Genomic DNA, 27,817 nt, shown 5'->3' on the forward strand with positions numbered 1-27,817 from the left:
TCATTTCTGAATTTGTTTTCCACGCAAAGAAACGTGTCCAATGCAGAGCTCCCGCTTCCGTATTCATTCACTGCCTCTGTGTTGTTGGAGCTCGTTGTGAATGTTGAGTTGTCGCACAACAGGTTGTGGATCTGGTCGCCTGGTGCGTGCATTTCCATCACGAAACGAACCGATAGGTTTTGGGCAAAGTCTACTTCTTGGTTATCATTTCCTATTTTAGACGCGAATTTAAAAGCCGCAGGGCCAAGCACATTTGGAAATGATAGGTCAAAAGCGTCGTAACAGGCAACGTCGGAAATAAAGGAAAACTGGTTATTGTAAGTCATCAAGTCGGCAGCCTGGTCGAAATTGGCCGATATCACAGCTTGCCACACAACATCGTTTACATATCCTGGTTCAGAGAACTGTAGGAGGCGACACAATGTGGGCGAAATTGTCATTCTTACTTCCATCTCGACCGGAGCCCATTGTCCATTTGCAAGTGTGCTTACATGCGTGACATGATTGTATTTCACAAAACTGGTCTGTTCATTTCCTGTTACTCCAACTATTTCCGGAATGAATTGGATGGAAAATATTTCGCTCACAGCAGATGCGCTGAGATCGCGTCCCGCAGTGTTCCACAAACGAAACCTTATTTTCAAGTTCGTCGCCAGTTTAGAGTTAAGTACAATTTGACTCGGAAATATAGTGTGATGATTTTCATCTTGACTAGACCATGATCTTCCTGTAACTTGTACATTGGTAACAGCGACCAAGTCATAGGGACACGACAATGTTATAGTTTTGTTTATCACGTTGTTCGTTCTTCGTCTATCGGGATATAAGTTATCCTCATCCAAAGTAGCCGTCAACTGCAACGGCCCGCAGAACTTTCCTTTGCCGCTAGATGGCTCAAATGGTATCGAGAAGTTTAGCAAATGTTTGACAGATGGAACAATCGAGCCTTCAAGTTTTATTAATTCAAGTGGATCAACTGTAGCTTCTATAGTGGTCGTCAGTAAGCGAATGAGACTCAAACCACTCGAAGCAACGTTGTTAACGTACAGTCCTATCTTTACATTCTCCAAAGATTTTAGTGCATTATTTTCTGGGCTGCAAATAACACGTGGTTTGATTTAAAATGCAACTTTACGCTTGGTTTATCGTACAACATGGAATCCAATTTTTAACGAGCTTAATGTATGATGCCTACCTATCACAGTTAACTCCAACGACCAACGTCACAGAATAGTTGACTTCTAATTCAACGACCGCTTTTTCCATGGAGATATCAAGCAGCTCAAGGTCAATCATATTATCGTCAGTAACATTACAGGCAAGTGTGCTAAAATCATGCAATGGCAAAACTAGGACGTTGTTGCCAACTTGTTTCTCAATTTCCAGAAGAACAGGTGGACCTGTTATGTGGTAATAAGTTCACTTCAAAGAATATTATATATACTATATCACATAAGAAACTGTTTTAAGATCACGTACCAATTATTAATAATAACCAATCACCGGCATTCGAGCATTATTTAAATATTCGCTTACCTTTGATCAAAAACAACAAATACAAGGGTGTACGGGAGCACACGAAGTCTGGAATGGTTGTTGTTATTTCCGCGGTTATTCTTGCGCTGTGCAATAAAACCTTTTACATGAAAAATCTCCTGGTAATCATTTTTGACTCACCGGTTATCATCCAACAGTACGTAATCTTGTATCGTTTGTCTGGTAATTGTTAATTCACGATTTTCGAGTAACTTGAGAATTGGTTCAGACGACACATGACCTGAAATTGACACAAAGAAATTTCCCTTGAACGACAGCAGATCCTGGAGGTTCAACCCGACCGCAAGTGAAAGGATGTCGAATTTCAAAGTAATCGTTTGTAGCTGGTTAACGTACAGCAATCGGTATGGTGACATAATTTCTACTGACGTGTTGCTGACTTGGAGAATATCATCTATAAGATATATAAAGAACGACAGTAAATCCTGGGGTCATATGTGCAAATAAATATGATCAAAGTCACTTACTGTCACAGTTGACAGAGGTCGGAAGAATTGCAAAGTCATTGGATGGTTGTAAGTCACGCGTTTGATTCGACACAGGAATAACTTCTACTATAATAAATTGTTGTCCGCAGTACAACGCGTTCCATCCCAGAAGAGGGTCAAATGGAAATTCGATACTGAACATGGCTAGGTTGCTATTATCAGATTCGTCCGTTTGAATGTCAGCAAACAGAATAGGACGCTTTGCGTAATTTGACAAACTACAGAAAAGTAACAAAATTTTTGTGCGATTTAGTTACGAATAGATAGCACGTAAGGTTATGCTAAGTGGTATGTTTGGGTTTTAAATATCGTCTGGATTATGTACAAAACAGAATGCTTACTTTGTTCTGGGTTCGGCCTTTTTGCTTATAAACCAAACGCGAATTTCAAACCAATCATGAAATTGTTGACGGATTGTGGTTGCGTTAAGTTGCATATTTTCCCGTCGAACATCGACCACCGCCGATAATTTGTTCGTGGCGAGTTCAGAAACGATTATATCGTTTGTTTCGGTGGGTTCTATCGAGAAGTCAACCATGCTATGATATGTTGAATTGTCACAGTTGATTGATGAAACTTCCAAAGAAATCCACCGAGTTGCCACATGGTTGAAGTGAGCTATGGTGAAAAATATAGACTTGTGTGACTACCACGTTTTTATATTAATTCTGAAGTTCAACCAAACGAAACATATTTTAGTAATCCGCATGTTTACGATATCACGCGCCATCGTAACATTTTACAACTCACGTGAACTAACATTGACCATCAGGCAAGGTTTGTATCCAACATTGCACAATTCTGGTGGAAGAAACAATTCCGCCAGACACCGCAATGTCTTGTTTTCTACATCTGTAAAGTATAGAAAAAATCTCATCCGGTTGGAACAAACACATAAACAAACTTCTACCTTCTTTCCTGAGGTGACACTTGGCAATTGCCGCATCGGTAACGATTAATCGTACATCGTTTTCACAAAACATATCGTTGCAGTTGGTAAGATACGCCACAACGTTGTACGCAATGTTATTGTGGGTATACCCAGAATGAATTTTTATGTCAAACACAAATAATTCTTGGATTGCTGGCAGGAGTGCCTCCGGAAAATTTATCAAATCAAATGAAGATATCAGCAAAGTTGCAGCATCGCAAACAACCAGCAAGGGTAAATTGGTGCTTGATTGGACAACTTTCCCTTCTATGGAATAAAAGCTTGACGTGACGCTGATCTGCAAATTCCAAACATGGTGGCAGAGAGATGCATCGTGTGGTAATACAACTGATATGTGCTTCTGTTTATCTTTCGTGTGGTTTGTGGATCGGAGGTATGTTGATTGCTCAATGCGCATTTTTGCGCTTGTTTTTACTTGTGTGTTTATTTGTAAGCACCTGGATATGTTAACTTTATCGCCTACAACATATGGGGATATTTGTTGTCTTTCGTCAGATTTGCGCAAAACCAACGACAAAAACACATCTGAAAAGTTGAGCTTTTCGTCGGTTTGTAAACTGTAAGCTTGCAAAATGTTCAGGTCCACATTGATCGGCTGGCGCAAGGAAACAACGTTGCCACCACTTAGTGAGGCGTCAACGATGCGGTTAAACGCATACAGACGATCGATGCAGGATTGCGTAGATACTTGTTCTTTATGCATGTTGTTGTTCCATTCTATTGTTTCTTCATATTGCCCTAACGAAAAAAAAAACTTATACGCAAATGTTTACAATACATAAATCAATTTCAATCACAGGTTTTTTGACAATGCACTTTTACAATTATCTCTTCTCGAAAGCTCACCCGTAATGTGAAGATGTTTTGACACACCGCTATCAGCAAGTACCAAAAGAAACATGTCTGAATAGTTGGAAGAAAACGCTTGGGAGCAAATTCGGTCAACATCGTGTGAGTGGAGATACAATTGTCCACTAGTGGCCAGATTCCCAGCAAACGGCATCAGAGGATCACTGGGGTGTGAGTTATTTATGCAATTCATTTTCTGGCAACAAATAATCGTGCAACTAACTCTTACCTATGGGCGTCTGGTTCAATGTAGTCAAAGCGTATGCTTGCTTTGTGTGATATCTCCACATCGTCATCCGACAAAACGTCGTCGGTGGAAAAATGTATCGAATACTGGAAAAAATCGATGTGATCGTCCGAAAGGGCAGAAAACTTGTTGATATTTTCTGGGTCGGTTGATGATACACGAAAAACAGCGTCGAACTTTACAGCGTGACCTGAAAGAAGTGTTGTAATGCCTTTGGCTTCAAACGCCGACACAGAGATATCCATTGCCGAGAAGTTTGTGCGCGACTCTAAACTTCCACAGCGCCACTGCATTGATGTCCAGGCTGTTGACAGGTTTGTGTCCGGAAGATCAACTTCCGAATTCGGAATAAGACTAATTCCAATATACCTATAAAAATACGCAGTGTTAAAGCATTTACTGACTGTTGTTCACTGGTATTTAGCTGATCAGCGACATATTTCTGTTTCTACTCTTGTGCCTTGTGTTAAAATTTTGTGCGGCTTTTAACATAATTACGCTTTTGGGGATTCACCAAAAGGGTTAGGTTTTTATTTACTTGAGTATTTTGAAAATAGGTTTAAAAACACTCCAAACCTCAGTGCAACACATGGAACGTTCAGGTGCTCCAGAGTTACCAACGTATCCACAACAAATCTTGTGGCAAAGTCTGGTTCCTCAAAACTGTTTCTAAACTTTGCACTAGGTTCAACAACTGCCTCTTCAGGAACGTTCATTTCATGGATTAATCCAGATAAAGTAGTCTTCGGAATTATCATGGGAACATTTTGCTCATCAGGTGCGTTGGAACTTCTGGCCCAAAGTCGCAATCTGTACGGATTAATGAAACAATGTTCCTGATCAAATATATTTTTATAGCGGTGCAAATTGGAATCTGATGGTGTTACGAAACGCGAGAAGAAATAGGTTCCAGAACAACGAGACCTTAATCAAAATAAAACAACCTATCAGTGACACCTGAAGAGATTATTCGAAATGGGAAGTGTCTGACAATCTTTCGTAGGAAGGTTGCAAATTACGTGAAACTCAACACGCAGCCGACTCCTGAAGCCAAACCACAAACGATCTTTCGTGTTTATGACCTAAAATAAATAAACACGTTTCACAATAACCCAAAACAAAAAGTGCGGAAAACTAACCTTGAAGTCAGAGAGGACAAATGGCTGTTTTTCGCACTTTACTTTGATCAGAGTTGACGCGAGTGAAGTGAATACGTCGCGTTGAAACGAACTGTGTTTGGTACGAACGCCCACAACCAGGGTGTGGAGGTCGCACGGAACTGATGTGAAATTTAGCGACAATTTTCCTTCAATGTTCAGCGAATCTACGCTGTAACCATCCAACTTACGCGAAACACCTGTTTTCGCAATAAAATCAATCTACGCTATATAAGCAAACAATTTACAACTTACTTGTGCGTATGTCAAGTGATTGAATAGACAGAGGAATGCTGTTTAGGATTTCTGCAGGGTTACTTCTTGGCGAAAGGTAAAATCGAAATAAACTAGCGTTGACTTCCAGTCCGGTTTCATAGTTCAATATTTGTTGAAGATTGACTTGTATGGAAACGTCTAGGTTGGTTTCTTGCGAATTGTTTTTGGAAAAAATTATAAACTTTTCTCCGTTAGGTAAAGCATGTAACTTTTGGTCATTATTTTCATCATATACATGGAAGGCTTTGAAAATGAACGTGGCAGACGACTGGGTGCAATCCACACTAATCGGCATCGCAAAAAAGTTGTTGGCGACTGTCAATTCGTCGGCGACAGATAGAACTCCAACCAGTAAGTAGATTCCTTTCATACAAAAGTCGTGGGAATTGTTGAATAGTTTTGACATCTGTAGTGGGTTGGGCATATTTAGTCTCGTTGTGAGCAACGTCTGCCCTCCCGTGATGCTATCATAGACTCGAGAGGTCATGTTCTCAAGTCGGACAGGCAAGTCATCAGTACTGAACAAACCGTCAGTGGAGAAGGCGGCAATCCACGTAATATTTGCAAGCCCTATATCCATTTCGTCAAGTGTGGTTACAATTACTCTTGCTTCCAACATCAGTGTTTCCCCTGCTTGTAAAGACGCTGAACCCAAGTTGTCTGTGTGTCTTTCAGTGGTAGTGAACATAAAATCGACTAAGCGGACTTGTATAATATCGTAGTCGCATCGCACGTTAACTTGTGTGATGGTTGCGAGTCTTTTCGCAATGGATGATTTGATATACTGTTGTCGTGAAAGTTGGGATGACAATCTGGATATGATTACTCCAATAACTAATTCACCGCACATGTGAGCTGGGAATTCTGCAAAAAATGTTTTACAAAACGTTTGTAAGAAGAACGTTTTTGCAGCTACAGCAATATATCCCATTCTTACAATGCTACACGCAAATAAAATATAACAGTTAGTACAAAATCAAAACGAATATAAAATAAATTGATTATTGTATCAGCCTTTCACCTAAACCATTTGTAAAATCATCCAATCGAACAAATGAACCCGATTGTACGAATTCTCCACTTAATGCAGAAACTTGGGCCTCCGTCAAATTTGCTCGCTTCAGTGACACAGCATTACGTCCACTGCGAACAAACGTGTCGTGTTCCTCGATGAAATACAGTATTGTGTATTTTAATCCAACAGCTGGCAAATCATCCACCACTCCCTGGTATTGTACTTCCAAATGATAAAGCTGGACATGGACGCCACTGTATAATGTGTCTGAAACGTGAAGATACAAGTTCTTGAAAAAATACTTTAAACAGATTCAGGAATGTGTTACCATACCTTTAGTATTGGAGAAAAGTTGGCGTCCGTTTACGAACTGAAAGTGTTTTATAACAAAGGGCACATCGCTTTTATAAAACCTCGCCATCTTTAAATCCACAGAAGCTATTTTCGTCCATTTGAGGCGGTCGCAGCTGACAAACAACGGCATAAATAGAGCTTTGTCGTTGCAGCTAAACACGGATATGCGTCCTTGGAGTTCTGCTTTGTATGTTTGTTGTTGTAAAACTGAGTCAACAAGAAGAAACGGCGACTCCTTCTCCGCTTTAAAACTGTGACTTTTCAAATTGAGCGTTGCCCCATTGTGTAAAAAATTGCTGCAGTTTGTGTTGTTGCAAAGGCTGATATACAAATCAGGATCAGTAGAACAGACGTGGGGTAGGGTTGCAATGAAAGCTGCACTAAACGTGTATTCTGTTGTATTGAGGCCAGTAGATTGTCCAACAAGGTCTTGGAGTTTGAAACCAGCCACGGAAATCTCTGAATCGTTTTGCGGACACGCTACATATATTTCTCTTCTCGACCTGGCATTAACATTGGGCTGTTCGTAAAACTGTACGACACTCGGGTCACTGACTGCAGAGGAAAATGTCCATGTGATTGTTGTCCAGCCACAAAGGGTTGGTTGTATGACGAGTTGGTCGTGGAATTTCTCAAACAAAGATTCGCTCTGAGAAAGGATTTCACTGGCGTTACGTTGAAACGTGTTAATTGACAAAACAGCGTGTCCGCAACTTTCCTCAGCACATTGAACTTTGCTTAAATAAATTGTCACTTTGAAAAGAACACCAACGTCACCCCCGGTAATTTCTTTAAATAGGTTCAGTACCTCATTGTTCCAAGGATAAGGCGACCCAACTGACACGAACAAGTGAATTCTGTTTAAGGTTTTCCCATCTGCTACGAACATCGGCAAAAGGTCCGGAAAGGCGACTCGCACAGATAAAGGTAGAGACCTTTTTTGGAAGAGTGCTTGGTTTAAAGGAAAGAATTGTTTTTCAAAAATGTTTAACTTCAGGCCAATAGCATTGTTTTGAATGATACGTTCATGTAGTTCATACGGTGGTGAGAATGAAACGTTCAAACTCCATACGTAAGGCGACGGAAAAAGAAAGTTGATGACCAAAGGATTCCGGACTGTAAACCTAAAAGTGAGGTTGACGATTTGGCCAGGGCGCAATTTCAACTGCAAAGTAGACACAGATGGAACCATATAAGAAGTCAATGCTTGACATGTCTGTTGTCCGACACATAGTAAGTTCAGATCAGCAGAGAAGAAATTGCTGCTTGGCAATTTTGTAATCATTCTGTCACCAATATACTGTATGGCTACTTCTGTGTCAATATCAACTACATCTTTGTTTCGCCAAACAACCGAGTTTACATCGGCGGAGATGACTCGAACAAGGTCCACTTTGCTTATGACCCAAACAGTGGAAGACGCCACGTTGTTCGTATTGTCGTATTCTGGAGGCTTTTTGTCATCAAGCACTTCTGCAATCACTCTGTGATGCATTTCGTAATCCATTGTGTTTTGATCAGTGCTTTGAATGTATAAGTTTCCTTCGACGTGTGTACTCGTCCTTTGACCAAGGCAAGTGGATTTCGGTTCATGGACAACGCTAATCACGCTGGTTTTCCTTGTAACTGTGTGAACAACGGGATTTTTGGAGTGGTTGCCGACCAACGAAAAAGAAAACGTGAAATCAGAGGATGACGTTGAACGAGAGGAATTACTTTGAAACTCGATCGCATCGATAACCGCGTAAAAGGAAAATGTCGCATTGGCAGCAGAAGCGTTCAAGTTCATCGTTTCCAGGTGGAAGGATCGAATGGCGAGATCCAATAGAGAACACGAACAATCGGTTTCTGGCTTCGGTGAGCACACGACATCAACGGCCAACACTACTCCCGTGTTGTTGTTTGATGCAAAAAGTTCGACACAAACGTATTTAAATTCATTGCAGATATCGAAATTCACTGGCTGAGTTTCAACGTGATGATTGTTGACTTGAATGAACCCAGTTGAGGTTCTACTGAAGCTCGGCAACTGTATAGCGCTGTAGTTAGCGAGAACATGGTTAGGAAATTTACCGCCAAGTAATGAAGACTTTTTGTTCGTATAGGAGAGAACCAGTCGCAACGCCAAATTGCTGCCTTTTGAAATGGTGCCCAAACCATTCCGGATCGTTGCATTGATCAAAATCTCAGACTCCAACCTTGGAAAAAACTTCTTTGAACTACGAGATTTCCACGAGAAAGAATTATTGACAAAGGCAAAACTGTCACCGTTGCAAAGTTTTTCAACAACTTTCTCATTTGATGCCACCCAAGTGGAGTCGCAGGATCCCGGAGAAACACAATAACCAGGATATTCACCAGCATTATCGATTGTTCGAGCGCATGTATCGGCATCTACAGCAAGCAGTGATCCAAACGTTGCTGTTTGGGGCAACAAGCAAAGGTGAGTGACATCATTGCAGGTAAGTTGCGATAAGTTAAATCTGATTGAGATAGTTTCGTCTGGTCGCGGATAAATGAGATATTCATCTGGTGGAGCGTATTGAAAATCGATGATTGAGAAATAGCAATTGGTGTCAGTTGAGTTGAAGACACATTTTTTCCTGTATGTGGCATAAAAAACTGGTGAAATCATTAAAAACGTGTTTAGGTTCCTTGAACGTGTTTAGATTAGCGGAATAGAACTACATAAACATAGGGTCGAGTAATATTTACTAATCACAATGAGCAACCCACTTACCCATTTTGAAGATAGCGCTCACTGTTCACAGATAAACCAATCAGAGAGATATTGAGCCATTTCAACCAAGATGAAAAATCCCTCACCACATTATTTTGACTCGTCCTTACTTTCAGTTGTAGTTCTGAGCTTGACTTAAACAATAACAAAGCCATAGCAAACAAGTTGTACAACAATGTATAAGCATAGGAACACAAATCACGGATTTCCTCATAATTCTGAGTATAAAGAGACTGGCCCATATTATTATTAAGGTTAATAACAATATGGGCCAGTCTCTTTGTACTCAGATTGAATAAGCAGTCGTAATAACAAACAACAGCGGCATGTCGTTGCGACAGAAAATTGGTGATAATTTACTTTTTCTGTCAAAACGTTTTACAGATATTTTGCTGTTATGTAAGATAACTTATTTATTGTCAGGATCATAAACAACTTGGCGAACAATGTTGCGAAAATCCCCACTCACATCACCAAAAACAACGAGCGACGAGTTATGGTCAAATTGAACATCACGGTGGTCGCATATGAACCACACGCTCTGCCAAGCCACGTTGTCACTCAAACTTCCCACGTCAATATCCTCGCCCAGACTGGTGGCGTTCGGCAACAAGACAGCAGCCATATGGATCAGTTTACCGCAAAGGTGCGACAAATCCAACCCATCAGCGGTGAGCTTTAAAAACAACAAACATCAGATCAAACATAGGAGGAAAATATATTTTACGCTCAACTTCGGGCGCATGCGGATTCAAAAATACCAAAATGCACAAAGGAAACCCCTATCCGTTAAACTTGGGGAGTGTTGCAGACACCAACAGATACACATAGCATTTAATACAAATATTCTCTATACTGTTGCATCCTACCTGGACACGTATTTTCCCACCGAGATCAAAGCTTTCGGTAGAAGCAATTTTTTCAGCATCTGGCAAGTATTCCTTCCTCAATATATACTCTTGGGAAGTGCTTAATACAAGCGGCAACATGTAGATGTCGTTGCTTAGACGTTGAACTGAGTTGACGTCATCCAGAGGAAATGCAATATAGTCGACTAGTTTCGACGCATTTAGAAGATGTTCGGATACCACCAAAGCCATGTGGATGTTGTATGCAACTTCCGGGGCCTTAAAAATCGTTTAAATTCCATTACGGATAAATTTGTAGCTAGAATAAGTTAACGTTCTGACTAATTTATGTGCTACATTTAAAGTGGATGCGAAAGTTTGAACGCCTTGACTAAGAGTTCGTCGAAAATGACCTTAAATATTTATTTGTTCTTGTATGATCTGCACTAAAATGCACACCGCTGATCATGACTTACTTTTCTTGTAAATATCACTTGTCCATGCAGTTTATATTCCACTTCTATTAGAGAGGAAACACGAAGTATCGAAGGTAACTTGAATTCTAAAATCTGCACGTCACTGTATTCTGTGATGAATAAAACTTCTAACGTGCATCAAAAGAAAACTACACTGAACCCTAAAGTTTTACCTGAACAGAATTCGTAAAAAAGTGGAAAGTTGCTTGAGGCAAAAGAACGAACCTCGTCTCGGTGTGGATTTATGTTCTCAACCTTCGCTGTTATCTGCGAGTCACTGCGACCACACATACCCAACGCAATCTTTTTGGACACATGGAAGGTTTGTTGAAACGTACCTTAAGATACATGGTCAAACCAAAGCATTAAAAACACTTCGGTTTCTGCCTTAAGATGCAAAACATGCCGTAAGATACCTTTTTTGAATGTCAGCATGTTCCCGTTTGTAATGTTTCATTTTGCCAACGACTTACCTTGGATCGGTCCTTGGCACCATCGGAAAAAATTCGCGTCGCAAGATCTTACAATGCCAACACACTTGTCGTCATCTTTCTCAATTGATCCGCACTGATGAGAGGAATCCAACTCCCACGGTTCACTTTTGCCCCAAAAGTTCTCTCCTGTTCGTATCAAAAGTTGGTAAGAATTTTTTTGATGGGAACGTCTATTTACAAAGAATCAAGAGCGTTCTTCCTGCAGAGCAGAGTTTTCCAAACGGTGGTACACGTACCACTTATGGTACGCGACGGTATTCTAGGTGGTACGCGAGGACCTTTCCATAATATGCGGTTATAGTTGGAATTCATAAGTGATTCCAAAATGTTCGTTACTTCATCCCCTTGGTTACTTTGTAACACTCAACTAGGTGGTACGCGTCGAAATTGTTTTAACTCCAAGTGGTACGCAACCACAAAAAGGTTGGGAATCACTGCTGTAGTGTTTACAAAACTTTACCACGTTGCACATATTTCTTCACCCTAATGAAGGTTGTTACGAGACAACGGAAACGTCGCAAGGAAGTAACAGTTCTGTTTTGCCTAAAGAGACTTTTTGCATTGTCAATAGGCCTGACAAGTCGGTAACACAGAACATACAATTACCTTCGGCAGGATAAAGTTTTGGAAAAGAAACTAGCGATCCGTCTTGCCAAGTCCAGAAACTGCGCGATGTGAGATTGTCCATGCCTGCAAAACGACAAGCAAAACAATGTTGACAAGTGTGTAACTGTACGAAATAAATTCACAAACCCATCCAGGTTTGAGTAGAGTCATTAAATTCCGCAATCTTATTGTAAATTGTGCTGAAAACTTCTGGGTATTTAATAACCGCCAAACGCCAACCGTCTTCCCTGCGAATAAAAACAAACTGAAAGTCTTGAAGAATTTATTCATACACCTTTAACAAAAAGCTCTGTTGAGTTCAAATGAACAAATCTGCCTGCGAAAGTGACGAAGTCGTTAACCGGCCTAAAAGCCCGTATTAAAGTAGAGCTTACCTGCAAGACTGGACAGACTCTTGGTAAGTTAGTTTGGGTTCGGTATGCAAGGTGTGAAAGTTTCCATACTCATAAAATTGAACGCTTGAAACGTTGCCTGTATCTGGAAAAACAAACTGGAATAAGCTAGTGCAAAAGCCAGCCCTGTGCCACAGTCAACAGCTGCACTGATAAGATCTTGCAGGTCGAAACAGTGTGTACACCCTGTCTGCAGGTCTCAAACTGGAATGTTTGGCACGTTTGACGAAATCAATGCAATATTGACAAATAAATTTTAATTATAATTTTCGCGCAAAAATAATTTAGTTTTTTTCTGACAGATTTTACTGAAAAAACGCCGAGCAAAAAATAAACACTTTTGGTTGTGTGTTGGTTGTGTGCTGTACCAGTACCTACCCTGAGGGAGCCTTGTTACCCTGAGGGAGCCTTGTTGGATAACAGGCGAAACGTCGGTGAATAAAAAGCTACGTTTTTGAATGTGCCAAAAGAACAGAATATTTAATTACAATATGCCTGGCAGCAACAGAACTCTTGATATTGTTGTTTGCTATATTCGATGTAAACAAAAGCGTGAAGTTCAGTGCAAAAGTCAGCTGCCGAGGTCTTGTGTGGAAACAGACTGTGTGGTGATTCAAGACAAAATAGATTCATGTCAGGTTCTTACTGGCAATATCCCAGAAGTTGGGACTTTTAGAACCCAAATTATAGACTATGTTTCCCGACTGTGATGAAGCTGTGATGGTTAAATGCGAGATAATCGTTTCCGGATCCGGTTTAACTTCCCGCAACATTTCGTCGTCACGGATGACGTTGACACTGACAAGTAAGTCCATATCTATAGTGGACGTTTCTGAAAAAGCGATAAACGAGTCAAACATTAAGTACAACAAAACATTGACGATAAGACATATAAACGAAATGGATTAATAAAAATATAATCTACCTCGTATATCTTCGAGTTGCAAATCGGCTAAAGAAAGCCAAGTGCCAAAATTTTTGTTTGTCCATTCATTAAAACATAATTGATCCAAATATTGCGTGGATATGAACGTCGACATCTTGTTATTCAGCGTAATTGATTCATGTCGATCCAAATCGTTTATAAATACCACCAAGTAATCAAGAGACCCGCTGCAAGTTGTGTGACTTGGATATACCTAAAACATATCATAAATTAGTTAAAAAATGTAAAATAAAAAGAAGTAATCCTTCATACGAATAATTTTAAAGTCAAATAATTCCATAAAAGAACAACGAGTGACAAATAGGATCAGGTCATTTACAATTTATTACGCCTTTTTTGCACAGTTCAGATCGAAAGAACTAAAATACTAAATTCTGCATACATGGATCACGTGATTGAGAAGTTTGCCCTTGTTCGGTTCAAAATATCCCGAAAGAAGAATTCCAATCTCTGCTGATGTGTTCCTGCACAATTAATAAACAAAAACATTATAGTTTTATTGACATCAGTATTGTAGTGAAACAGTTACCTGACTGGGTCGTAGCTGAGTTGTAAACTTTGCTTTAGAGAGGTTGGATCGCTGCTCAAGTAAACTTCGACAACCAAGTTGTTTTCCGGTATCGGCGCAACGCTTAATAACTAAAAATACATGCATGTTTTCCAGACAAAACATTGCTAACAATGAGGTATTCTTAATTTTCTGTTCCTACGGCTATCTATTGCATTAAAAATTCAGATTTTAGTTGTTATATCGATAGATTAGCCGAATACATTTCGAAACGGACTCTACCTCATGTGTCAAGTCCACTTGAAGGACTGGTCTCGCAGTATCGTATGGATTTGGTACAATATTAAGCTGCCATAAATCGTGGGTAACAAGGAATAAGTCGCCGGGACATTGAAGCAGAACCTAAAGATAAGGTCATTGCGTCAACATTCAATGCGGGAAACCTGGAAACATACCGAGTTTGCAAATTCGTTGTTGGAAATATTAAAATCACGAAAAGGATCAGCGATGGTTATTTCCAACACAAGTGAAACTTTGCCGCAAAACTCTGGATAAACTTTGTCAATTCTGTAAATTTCAAACCAGACAAAGATGCAAAGAATGATTTCATGCTAAGATATAGATAGATGCCTTATGGTTCCCAATATTACCTAATCGGAAACTTCTCATCAAAGAGGTAAGTCATCATGTTATCAACTGCTTCTTCATTTGTCAAGTAAAAATCTGACATAGAGATATTTCTGGAATATAAAATCTGCTTCTTGTCATTTTCTTTCTGTGGCACCAGGAAAGCATTCAGCAACCCAACGAATAAAGACATTGCACCTCCTACGCGAAGCTGGACCTGAAAAAAATAATAAATTTCCATTTGTGTGCAGACCAAGCAATGTTCCATTATACTCTAATTTTGACCACTTACAACAGCACTGATTTCATAACTTTTTGAAAGATTCATCGTTTGTAAATCATCTGCAATCGTCACAGATACATCTCCGTCCCCACAGAAACAAGAAGCTGGCAAAACAACGGAAGTTTCGCGCACTTTGTCTGCAGCAAAATTCATTGCTCTCCAGCCAATCGCAGGTTGCCATGTCAAAGCAAATATTCTCGTGAGACAACATTGAGCGTACGTCAATGATTTGATCGGTATTTTGAGATCCAAGAGCCAGGTTGTGCAGTCATTCTCATGCCAAGTTTCTGAGAAAGGTAAACCTGTTACAACTCAACGATGTGATAAATACATCCTTTTTCTACTTCCAAAAAAAGTTTATAAATTCACATTTTAATTTAGATATATAACCAATGTAAATACAATAAAGTGTTTTCGGTCACGATTAACTGTAGAAAATTATTTTTTTTTTAATTATAAAAATATCTCACTTAATTTTCAGTAAATGTATTCAAGCATTAAAAGCACTTATTCCGTATAAAACAAATCATTCGTTTATAGCCCAAACTGACATGTGTCTTAGCCAAAAATGGGACAACTTATCTGTTAGCTAATCTCCCAACCCTTTACAACAGTCATTGAATAATTACCAGAACCTATATGAGCTGGAATTGGTGTCCTGGTATTTATTTGATAATCGGTTTTAAATCTTACCAACCGCTAAACAACTTAGCAAAACTTGTTCTTTCGCGGTTGCTATGACTGTTAGACGCTCTACATTAACATTTCACCTTTGACATCACCTTCCTCAACGACAAAACCACTTGCAATGATGTCCGTCACATTTGAATCCTCGACCTCAAGGACGACCACGACGTCGAACGTAAATGCTTGCAAGATTTCGGCGGTTTTGTAGTTGGTTGTCAGTAAACCTTCTTGACATATTGTCAAATTGCCAAGCACCGCGATCCACTGCTTACGCTGTAGCGGCTTCAACAACTGAATGCCATTTGGAAGTAGATTTAGCGCAAAAGTGTCTCCATTGCATCTTGTTTGCACGGTTGTTCGGTAAATATTGTTTTCGATTTGGGTCTCGTACAGATAAAAGTTGGTACTTGAAACATTTTCCGCCAAGGAAATCCCAACGCCAAGTTTTAAAGATTTTCCGCACAGCAGTGTCGCTTTGTCGTCTGGTAGTGGCAGCATTCGTACAGATGTGATTTGTCTAAAATTCACAAACAACTCATCGAACCATTACTGTTGCCTAAGAAGGATTCATAATGTTTTTAAAGTATGTTTTGCGTTTTGTTCAAGTAACATTGTGTTCCTATGTCACCTATGACTAAAAAACATTGAATATATCATAAATATATAAAGCATCAATTATAATTACGCAGTAATATTTCATGCAAAAAGTGGCAGCTAGGGTGCATTACCTGGGCTGCCAAGCCTGCAAACCTAAATTATAATCAGGTTAAATTAAATATAGCCTAAGAATAACATTGGACAACATTGTTTTTGAATTTTTAATAGGACGCGTTACTTTTGGTTTGTATTACAGTCTTCAAAATACCCAGCAGCGAAACACAACAAACATGAACCTTTGCACAGATGACGTGTTAGATTGAAGCCATGCGTTGGACTCAGAACTGTGAGCTTGTATAGAAATCATAATTTCTTTCCCGTCCGCTGTTTCGAGGAAAACGTGAAATTCTACCCCGGGGAATCGTATATTTTCATTTCTGTAACGTTCAGGTAAACCAGCAACATCCTGAACGTGCAGCTCTGCTGTTATTTGCAAATCCAAAATTCCTCCAGTAATGTCCCACTTTGTACCACTGAACTCCAACATGTCGATTGACGAAATGACCAAGTCGTACAGAATGGCTGTAAAGGCCGAAGCCGGCAACAGGGGAACCAATTCACAGTGAACGCGCACCGGAGATAGGCTGTTGCTTTGGGTGTAGTTCAAAGCGTGTGGCGTAACTTGAAATTGCATGCTTACTTCAGCCATGGCAACACCATTCTTGCAAAGGCATTCGTGAAGTTCAACCTCGAATTGGGTGTGAATTGCAGTGGAGGATTGAGCAGGCAAGTTGTTGATTGCGAGCAGTGACAGTCCGGAAAATGATGCAAGAGGTTGGGAACAAGAAGGTTTTTGGCCCAACGCCAAAACATGAAGGTTGAAATCACTTCCTTTTGCCTCGTGAACTCCGTAGTTGACGAGCGTCCCCTTTATTTCAATCGAGCTGCTCAGTCGCGGCATCAGAGCAAAATCTTTCGACTGCAGGGAATCTAGAATCTAAAAATACATATTGGACTAATTAAGGCTCTCTTTGACACCTAAAGGTAAATAGGTTGTGCCTAATTGCAGTACGCCGCTCATTGTTTACAACCAAACGCACTTTTGACGTTACTTGAATTAAACGAACGATTATTTGCTGTATCATATACAACAACTACAACGGCTATTAAAACAGTGTAAAGTACCTTCATATAATAAAAACGTTGATAGAATAATATTATTGCAAAAGAGTCGTTTTGTAGCATTGTATGTAATTATAGACAAATATTTTTCATGTTCAAATCTTTTGCCAACACAAATAGAAAAGCGCTTGATATGGTTGACTGACCTCAATATTTTTCAAACCGAGAACTTCGCCAAAGCAGAGAACGTGGGCGACACGCGTCGTCTGCACAATATTTTCCGAACTTTTACCTCCGTCGTTCGCAGAGTGGCAATCGAGAGTAAGTTGGAACAGAATATCGTGACCGCACCATTCGACTGACCATTCCACGCCAAAACCGACCGACGTTTTCACACCCGACGGACTGCGTAGCTGCTCACCAAGGATAACCAACAGGGATGTCGTCTCGTGAAACAATTCTATTTCATATTGGCACCAAATTTCGGTGCCTGCTACCGCTTGCGGTGTTACAGCTACGTACGAGAGGTGTCCTGAAATTGTGTCGTCGCTCGGGTTGAGAAACAATCGGTCCATGGAGTCAAGATTTTCGATGTGAAATTCACTGATGTAAGATATGGTTCGGTCGGTTTGGCAAAATTCAGAGTTAACAGTTAAAACTCCCGAACGGAAGTTGTTGGATTCGTCTCTTTCCTTGATCTGGTGAACCAGCATGGAAAGCAATAAGGATTTTTAAATACAACGGAATAAAATCTATCTTACTTTCCCTGCAGTTCCCAGGGTCGAAAGTTCACTTGTACTGTCAACCCAAACACTCACATAACACTGGTTCAGGGGTTCGTCTAAACAATATTTCATGATCACTTTAATGCTCCCAAAAACGTAAACCACTCTTTAAATTAACCAAACAACGCACAACAATGCAACTACTTTCGAACGCACAGGTTTCTTGATTAATATTTCCAACCAATACCGTTGGTTAGTTTTTCCAAATTACAAACAAAAAAAATTTAGGAAATGTTGTACTCACGAAGACAGCATATCCTAAACAAATCGGTTTCCTTGAGTTGAAAAGTTCCACGAAAGCGCATTAGTGATCCGCTAGAGGCGATAGAGGAGCGCAAAACATTCCAGTCGTCTTCGGTCTTCTTGTATGGGATTTGTAGATCGGTACTTGGCGAAATCGCATTTTCTTTAGTCAGATAGAGCGAGAAATCGAAGTGGTGTTCGTCGTCAAGACCATTCAATAGCGACGGGAGAGCCAAACTGCGCAACATTTATCACAAACCTGAACACTGATTTAGAACAAAAAACGATACTATGACATCGCTTGGTCAAAGGAAATGGTTTAAACCTGGGGTCATTAAATATAACGTTGATATCCAAAGAAAAGTCGACTTCGAAAGATTCGTCGTTTGTAGTGGTTTGTCGAATCGCGGAAACCGACAACACCGGCAGCAGATCAATGTAAACTTCACTCTCACAATCAACGTAGAATGGAGTCGTCGCCCGGTTGTTGGAGGTTATAGCGAAGTTAAAATTAGAAACTCGTGCGCTGTTGCCATTTTGCAATTCCACATGAAGAAAGCGCTGCAAAATTTCAGATAAAAGTTAACTTCGCGACAATCGTGGGGGCCATGCGGCAATTAACTCAAACAAATCTAAAAGCAGAATTCACTCTTGCCTGGTTAGCACAAGGTGCGGAAACCGGGAACTCAATGTAACCCCTGGCACGATAATTAAACTCGTTTTGGTTTACGTTGAAACCAGCCCACAGCGGGGGATCCACCGACCACCATTCGTTGATTGTCTGCGAAGTAATATTAATAATATTTAGTTTTAACTTTCTTTTGACTTGTATAACTTGGTGCTTTTATAACATGGCTGATTAACTACAATGGAGACGGTACGAATCAAAATGTATGGGGCACCAGATTGAGTATCATTTGGGGAACAACGAAACGTCCACCAATAAGGCGCTGGGTGCCCATACGTTGCAGTCAATTTCACAAACGCGTTGTCGTGTGATTATTGGTAAAAACCATAACCATGCTGCAGAAAAGTGCCGTAAGCTGCAAGTCATCTGTCGTCTATACCAAGTCACGGGAAGCAATAAAATGATCCAACATCCTGTCAAGACGCGCATGATAGCTGTCAGCAATGGAACATCATAACACGAGTTAAAAACATCGTACGATACACACTGTGTTTCCAAGTATAGTTTATTGTCAGAAAGTTTTGAAATACTTTAATTTGATGACAAACAAATTTAATAAAAACATTAACTGATAACAACTGTCTTTTCATAGAAGGTTTTCATTACGTAACATTTTCACGTACACAAAACTTTAGGGCAACAAATACGCGCAACACAAACAAGCACAATATTATCTTAGTGCTGTTAAAACTCCTAGAACAATCGAAAGAAACATTCACACAAAGAAGTCGGCAATCACAGGGTAATGATCCGAAGCAAGTCCTGTTTCATTTATGACTCGTGCGTGTTTAACAATATGTAAACCTCTGTAGAAAATATAGTCGATGGGCCGGTCTTCGCCCCAAGCGGAGTTTAGAGTTGCCACTTTCAATGACTCTCTCGTGCTGTTGAACGCGTTGCTCATATTATACTTATGGTAAAGGAAGTCGAGATTCTTGGACATAGGAATCATGTTTAAGTCGCCCAGCACAATTACTGGATCAGGAGTCTGATCAAGTAGAAGCTGCAAGTAATTCATTTGAGGTTCAAGCAGGGCTTGGGCATCTTTCGATGCGTTAACGTACACAAAGTGAATACTGATAACTGATAGAATCCGAGGAGGTTTGTCTGGTTTCTGTGCTTTTAGAACTACTTGAACTTTGCTTACGCCGTAGTTATACACCACGTTGTCTTCCTGCGTCGGAAGTGGTTGGGCGAATTCCAATGCGAAAGGCAAACGCGAAACAATGCTGATATCCCCACCTCCGTTTCGCATTGGGTTCACAGTGAAATGGGCGTACATGCGGTTGTTCAATGCAACATAGTGTGTGTAGTCTGTCGAGCTGAAGAACGGATCAACTGTGTGCGATTCTTGCATCGCGGCAAGGTCAACTTTGTACTTTTGGACAATATTCGATGCCGTGTAAGCGTTTGCCCGTTCCAAAACACCTTTCCCCAACATTACATTAAACGTCATCACACGCAAGGTCGTCTTATTGAATTCCTCGTAACCGCCGAGTTCCGGCCCTTTGTACGTGCCGACTCCGTAAAGGGTGAAGCAAGTGACTACACTGTAAATCCAAAGGGTGGAAAACATAAAAAATGGATGTAATTTTACACCTTACGACTGTTTTTGCATGTTTTTTTTCCACCGTGTAAGGAACACCACCCGTTTGGTTACTATTTCGCACGTTGGGGTGTTTTAATACCACCATTTATATTGTGGTGTATGAATGGGTGATAGAATTCCACCTTTCGCGACAATGAATTTTTGATGTTTGTGTACCAGCGTTTATGTACCATTGACATGCTCGCACGTTAGGTGTATAAGAGGTAATACATTTTTGATTCTGTGTATATATAAAAGTAGTGTTTAGACGCTAAGTTACAAGTGGCTAAATCGTCCCGAGAAGGTAAGACTTTTATTGTCTAATTAACGTACATTTAAAAAAAATTACACTGTTTAAGTATATACTAAAATGTAGATAAAAAAACACACATAACTCGGATATTGCTTCCGACTTAATTGCATTGACGTAAACGTTGTCCGTGTGTCGATTTCTATGATCAAAGCTTTTGAGACCACGTGATGATGGTTGTCTTCTGTTTTCGACGAACGAAACGCGTGTGGTGAGTGAAGTATGTTGTGTTTTAAAGAAGTTAAACTTATGCTTTTGTGTGAAGTAATTTTTGATTTTCTGGTATTGCAACTTATTGTTCCATTAGGTTACATAAGTGTAGTATAATATTCGTTTTGGTGTATTCCATTTGTTCAGCCCTTGTTAAAAATTCTTGCGTTTTTGACAATTTTAAAGGGAGTGAATTACATTGTAAGTGTGACTGCTGATTTAATTTTGCTTGATTATGGAGATTGTCAGATACCCATGCCCATTTCGAAGTTGCAACAGTTTTTTTTCAAGTCGAAAACTACTATTAGCCCACTTGAGAACTGATCATGTTTCATCAAGACCTTTGTTGCTGCAATGCAAAATAGTTGATTGTGGTAAAATATATACAAGTATAAGAAGCTTTGAAAAGCACATTTCAAGAATGCATTCAAATTTGTTGCAATTGGAAAACACACCAGTGGCAATGGCTATTGAACAGACAGATATTAATGAGCCAATAGAAGCTGAGACAAGCAGTGAATTTGCTGAGAGCAGAGTTTACATTCCAACAGAAACAACTTTTGTGCACAACATGGCTAGATTTGTTTTAATGATGCAAGAAAAGTATTCACTTCCAAGATCAACTTCCCACTACATGATCAATGAAATGATGGGTTTGTTTTCAAGTTTTCACAGTGCTGTACTTGAAGCTCACTCTTCGACTTTGATCTTGAGTGAAGAATATCAATATTTAAACAACAAAGAATATTTGATGAATCTATGGCATAAAATAAAAAATGAAAGAGAATTTGCTACATACTGTTCATCAATTGGACTAGTGCAAGCAATTCAAGTAAATTTTGATGACAATAAGTCAGTTTTCTATGTGCCAATATTAAAGACCTTGACCATTTACTTGCAAAATTCAGAAGTATGGGAAGAATATCTAATTAACAGTTCTGCCCATTACAGTGATGAGATAATGCTTGATTTTACATGTGGGGAGTTTTTTCTAAATCATCCTTTCTTTCATGGCAATAAACAACTATTGCGGCTGCATCTCTATTGTGATGATGTGGAAATGTGTAATCCCATTGGATCTTCTCGAAAGAAGAACAAATTAACATGCTTTTACTTCACAGTTGGAAATGTGGGTCAAAAACATTTGTCATCTTTAAAAAACATTTTTGTTTGCCTTATAACACAATCTTCTTTAGTAAAAGAGTTGGGCTACAAAAAAGTTTTACAGCCTCTTTTGACCGATATCAATATTCTGGAAAAAAGTGGGATACAAATTAAAACCAGTTGTGACAGTTCTGAAACCATTAGAGGTTCAGTGGCAACTCTAGCTGCTGATAATTTAGGCGCACACGACATTGGCGGTTTCAGGAAATGCTTCAGCAGTGGAAAAATATGCAGGTTTTGCATGTGTACCTATGAGGACGTTAAAGTAAAGTTTAGGGAAGATGAATTCCAACTAAGAACACCACATATTCATAATTGTCATGTTAATGAAGTCCTCGATGATGCTAACTTGGCTTCTGTGTATGGGGTGGTGAAGCCATGTCCGCTTGCATGTATTACTGGATTTAGTGCGGTCACGTCACTACCACCAGACATAATGCATGACTGCCTGGAAGGTGTAATACCAACAACAATGCAGGCAATTTTTAACTACGTTCATTCAAATGGCATCATATCATATGCAAGTATAAATGAAAAAATTCGCCAATTTCAGTTTGGCAAAATAGATGCGAAAAATCGTCCAAGGTGTTTACCATTAGATGTTGTTCATCCAGGTGGAAAACTTCATATGACTGCTAGTGAAAACTGGTGCTTGTTTCACTATTTGCCATTTTTCATTGCAGAAGAGGTTCCAAAAGAAGACATTGTTTGGAAATTGTACAACCTTCTGGCTGAAAGTCTGGAAATTGTGTTTGCACCAGTTTTACATAAAGATTGGTGTGAATATTTACGCATAGTTACTACAGAGTTTTATGCAGTGTTTCAAGAATTTGCTCCAGATTTTCTCAAACCCAAGTTTCACTATTTGATTCATTACAGTAGGCTTATCTTGCTTTATGGGCCATTGAGGCAACGGTGGTGCATGAGATATGAATCATATCACAGAAGAATAAAGAAAATTGCTACTCAATGCAGAAACTTTAAAAACATTTGCAAAACTGTTACAGATAGGATTCAGTTCCAAAAATGTTGGGAGCTTAACGAGGCCAATACTGGTACTGACTTAACTTCTTTTCAACCTGGTGATTTTTGCAGTTTACCGAAAACTGTCACGACTTACCTTGTTTCATTGTATGGAAATCTAACAAATTGCAGTCTTTCCACAAGCAACCACATTACCATTGGTGGTTGTTTCTATGCAGTGAACTGTGTTTATGTAGTGGATATTGAAAATGATGTTCCTATGTTTGTCACTATAAAACACATTTTATCTGTTGACAGTTGTGTAATTTTTCATGCCACATATCTAAAGTGTGTTGCCTTTAATTCGATGTTGTTTAGTTATGAGGTGGTACCCGTTGATTTGAATTTGTTTTTTAAACCGGGCGATGAAGTTTTACATGGTGCATCCAACATAATTACTCACAAAAAGAAGTTATATGTTAGAATGAGGCACAGAATTATAAAATTAAATTCCATATGAGTTGCTGTTGGCCCTCATGAATTTAATTTTTATCTCTGGAGCCTGTATATTTATTGCTAGTATAGGATTGTGGCTGCCGTCTGGTTAAAACTTATTTTGTGTATTCCAGATATCCCATTTAAAATGTATCATGTTACTTATGGTAGCAAAAAGAGACTTGTCTCATGCCAAAGTAGTGACGAAATCTATGATGCTGTGGCAAATGAGTTCGAAATTGCTGGTGCAATAAATATTCAGATCTTTAACGATGATTTCAAAGAATGGGTGGACATGGTATCCCTAGAAGAGCTTCCACCAAAGGGAAAGCTTTTAGTTACAAATGATACAGGTATATAACAAGGTTAACATAGCAAGTGATGTATTTACTGAATATTCTTTTTTAGGAAATGCCACTAATGATTCACCATCCGATGAAACTACATTTGTTGAACATGATACAACCATTGATCCGGAAAGTTTGCGAATATGCAACTGGCTGTTTACATACAAACTGCCAGACTTTCCAGTTAATGTAACTCTTGAGCTGGATAAGCTAAACAATGGTGACAGACTTAAAGATACAACAAGAAGAAAAATTGTTCAAATATTATTCAATTCTGTATCATCACATGAATTGTAAGTTTATTTTTCGTGGTGATAAAAAAATGCATGCTGTTATTTTACATTTTACTATATTAACAGGTACCCATCTCCTCTGCAATACAGAACTGTATGCATGAAGCTAGTTGAAAAATACCCATTACTTGCTGATAAAAGTAAACACAGTCCTATAGTAAGTGATGTGTAATACCTTCAGTAATAATCAAATCTAAAATATTTTATCTTCTGTTTTTAGGGTACATGGGTTCAGAGCATCCGAACCAGGTTTCGGGATATGAGGCGGCCTTTACATTCTGTGGCACAAGTATCCAAAATGAAATCAAAATATGGTTTTTCAAAAGGCTCTACCTCAAATGAGCCTGTAAAAACTAACAAACCAAGACAGGTAGAATTATAAATACATAAATTTATCAAAATCTATGATGCACTTTGTTTAGATCACTCAAAATAGTGATGCAAGTGTATGTGACATTGAATGGATGCGAATTCAAATGCAACACGATCGGAAAGACTTTCATCTTTTGGATGAAAAAATGGGAAGCAGTTTTATTCATCGAAGGCAAGAAATCTTGGAGGGAAAGTCTGCTTTCTTAATTATTGAAAAATACCCTGCTCTGAAACTACCATCAATTGTAGGAAAACCTTATGTACTACAACAGACATTATTTAATTTTGGTGTTTTTGCTAGATTATTTCTGAACTACAAAGAATTGTTGGGAGTTCTTACAACTTTCAACAAATTTTCACATCAAATTTGCAGAAACTAGCAGGATGCACAAAGGCAAAGAATTCAAAGGTCCCAGACTTTCTTCAAAACTATTGCAGAAATGCAAATGGTAAGACACTGTCTGATCACATTTTCCTGTCAAATCATAATAATGCTTGGGTATTCAACAAAAAACTGTTTTATTTTAGGAGAAGCTGTAGAGCCATTAGTGGCAATTCCACTTCTTTTTCATGAAAAGTATGAAGATTGGATGCTTGACAGTCTGGTAAGTTCTATTTTTGTGAATTTGCAAAGGTGTAACATCACTTTTACAAAGTATATTATGAATAGTGCATTGTTGTATGGAAGCCTTTAGTATTGTTTTTGTTTTTCAGAGTGAGGACGGAGTGGATAGTCCATACCCAATAATAGTAGTTGAACATGGGAATTTGTTCTTACAAGTGGAGAAAAACAAAATATGTTTGTGCGATAGCATGCAGCAAGCAGTCACTTTACAAGTTGCTGCGTATTGGATTTTCGACATTAAGTTTCCAAGCAGTTGCAACAAAACAGTGCAATTGATTGCATGGATGATGAACCTGCAACAAAAAGTTGCAATTCCAGTGCAACGTGTGATAAACAAATTTCAATAAATAAATAAACAATCGTTCTTTATACACGTGTGCTAAGGTGTTTTCCTGATCGACATTTCCACCTGTAAGGGTAGATAATACTGCACTATTAGGGTGGTTTGTAGGTGGGTGGAAAGCAACACCTCATATAAAGGGGTGGGAAAAAATCACTCTGGGTGATACTTTAGGGACCACGCTTAAGGGTGGAAATTAATGCTGTTTACGATTTACAGTGTAGAAACAAAAACAAACCTAACAAACTCCACGAAAGTTTAAGTTCGAAAGTGCGGGTGCCTTGGGAAGAGCGCGCGGTTTGTCTGCTGCTAATCAAGTACCTGGAAACCACATTTAACGAAACAACGAACGTGATTCCTTTGGCAAGAGATAGCAGAATCGGAAAAAGAGCACAGATCACAGCGAAGGTAAAAATCAAACTGATGCGTTTCCAGTAAACGAGGGTCAGCAGAGGGATGGTTGAAAACACCCCCATGAAGTAAAATGACGTAAACGAAACTCCAATGTTGACAATACACACGGTCAAAGCCCGTCGGTTGTCCTTCAAACTCACGGGTGAGCTTGAGAGATGGAACAAACTACTCATCCACTGAATAGGAATCGTAAAAGTTATGATCGCGCCTCCCACAAAAGCTCGCCATGAGCGAAGATAAAATTGAAGGCTTAGGCCTAAACACCATAAAGAAGTGACCAACAACGCCGCAGACCAGGACCTGTTGTTGCACCTCAGTGTACTATGCAACAATGTGGCGGCAATGCAACCCAAGGCGGAAACCCACGCCAAAAGACAGTTGGCTGGATAAGGAAACTTGATATCAGACCAACGGCTAAGTAGTCCAGGGGAAAGCCCCACCCAAAGGGTGATCCACAACACCGATCCCATCGACAATGAGCAGAATATTAACTGGAAATAAAACGAAGCTGTTTGTCGGCGAGTCCAGGTTTTTCCAGGTTTTTCTTTGCGATCGTCACTTTCCAAATCCTGTGCTCGGTTCGCTTCAGTCGGCAACAACTGGAGTTCGTTTTTGTCCTCTGTCGCTGCACTGGAAGGCTGTGGTTTGCTCAACTCCTTAGTGATAACATGTACAGCGTTGGAGGCGACCGCTATCAATGCCACGGTGGTGCTCCCAGCCAAAGTCTGATGCAATATACCGGCTGTTGCGTTAATCCATCGAATATTCATTGATATTGCAATGGAAACCGGAACATCCATCACAGATGCAGACTCCTGCAAAAACACATGTGTCTAAGTACAGCTAGCACATACATGGTTGCTACAAGAAACAACAAAATTTAAACAACGTGCAAGTAACATGCACAAAACGTTTCTTAGAAAATGTGAAAATGATCAATATTGAATGTGGGATAAAACGTGTTACTCCATTGAAATGTTCAAAAAGGTGACATCCATGCTTAGTAAACGCATCCAAAGTTGCACTGCAAAATGCTTTTTGTAAAAGTCGTTTAACTCACGTTTCTGAACATAGATCGAAGGTGCAGAGGGGCCAAAAACAGTCCGGTCGAGTAGAGACAGAGACGAAGGACTGGGTAGGCATCCAGAAACTGGCAGTTGCAGAGAGGCAAAATTGAGCAGCTGAGTGTGACGATGAAAATGTCGTAAAAATCAGAAATCCATTTGAAAACCTTCCATTTCTGTATTATTCTCAATCTTTCTTGGTCATTTCCAGGCTCCACGTTCTCATCCGTGTGTCGACTTTTCCACGTTCGCCACCAGAAGCAAACACACCACACAGTGATGTCGGCAATGTAGAGGGAAAGTGGGGAGCAAAGGTGGACAAATAGCTGGTTAAGAAGGGCGAGCACATTGAAGTCAAGAACGTCGGGTCTGAAGTGCTGATACATGTTGGCTTCGATAAAGGCTTCGAAGAGAGCCCAGTAATACAAAATCAAACTGATTCTGGCCACATGGTTGATGCCAAGCAGTATCCGGCTGCTGCAGACTTTCATGGTGCCAAGTTAAACTATTTAAATACACTTGCTGTGTAAAATTAGGTTAGGCAAGTTAAACTACTTGAACAGTTCGACAAAAAACATAAACACCACTGCTGCTTCCGTTTTCCCACAGTTCGCATTGACTAAACAAGTGATTGCGGTAGATACAAAGCAATATATCGCAATTAAGTTACTCCC

The 27,817-nt window shown here is 39.6% G+C and overlaps 2 protein-coding genes and 1 long non-coding RNA gene across 3 annotated transcripts; 1 reads left to right on the forward strand and 2 right to left on the reverse strand.

The window, feature by feature from the left end:
* Positions 1-1,265: 1,265 nt before the first annotated feature.
* On the reverse strand, positions 1,266-1,800 carry LOC145901369 (uncharacterized). Its single transcript, XR_014402515.1, has 3 exons — positions 1,678-1,800; positions 1,537-1,622; positions 1,266-1,400 (listed from the first exon to the last, which is right to left on the reverse strand). It is a non-coding gene; the product is annotated as an uncharacterized LOC145901369 (long non-coding RNA).
* Positions 1,801-19,673: 17,873 nt separating this feature from the next.
* Positions 19,674-27,634, reverse strand: LOC145912355 (uncharacterized). Its single transcript, XM_082999803.1, has 4 exons — positions 27,140-27,634; positions 25,894-26,894; positions 24,080-24,087; positions 19,674-20,503 (listed from the first exon to the last, which is right to left on the reverse strand). The coding sequence occupies exons 1-4, from the start codon at positions 27,632-27,634 to the stop codon at positions 19,674-19,676; spliced, it is 2,334 nt and encodes a 777-aa protein (XP_082855929.1).
* LOC145913078 (sterile alpha motif domain-containing protein 3-like) lies at positions 24,145-25,672 on the forward strand. Its single transcript, XM_083000613.1, has 7 exons — positions 24,145-24,224; positions 24,395-24,485; positions 24,549-24,698; positions 24,751-24,945; positions 25,002-25,149; positions 25,229-25,305; positions 25,415-25,672. Exons 1-7 carry the CDS (start codon positions 24,145-24,147, stop codon positions 25,670-25,672), a joined length of 999 nt encoding a protein of 332 aa, XP_082856739.1.
* Positions 27,635-27,817: the final 183 nt, after the last annotated feature.

Source organism: Ascidia mentula, chromosome 1 (genome assembly GCF_947561715.1).
Source record: "Ascidia mentula chromosome 1, kaAscMent1.1, whole genome shotgun sequence".
Taxonomy (NCBI): Eukaryota; Metazoa; Chordata; class Ascidiacea; order Phlebobranchia; family Ascidiidae; genus Ascidia; species Ascidia mentula.

Bases quoted from the DNA above. Each gene is read 5' to 3' on its own strand.
- LOC145913078 (XM_083000613.1), top strand. From the start codon at position 24,145: ATGATACAACCATTGATCCGGAAAGTTTGCGAATATGCAACTGGCTGT. The intron at 24,225-24,394 runs GTAACTCTTGAG...CTATATTAACAG, and splicing joins TGCCAGACTTTCCAGTTAAT to GTACCCATCTCCTCTGCAAT. The intron at 24,699-24,750 runs GTAGAATTATAA...CACTTTGTTTAG, and splicing joins AAACTAACAAACCAAGACAG to ATCACTCAAAATAGTGATGC.
- LOC145912355 (XM_082999803.1), bottom strand. From the start codon at position 27,634: ATGAAAGTCTGCAGCAGCCGGATACTGCTTGGCATCAACCATGTGGCC. The intron at 26,895-27,139 runs GTGAGTTAAACG...GTGTTTTTGCAG, and splicing joins TTCGATCTATGTTCAGAAAC to GAGTCTGCATCTGTGATGGA.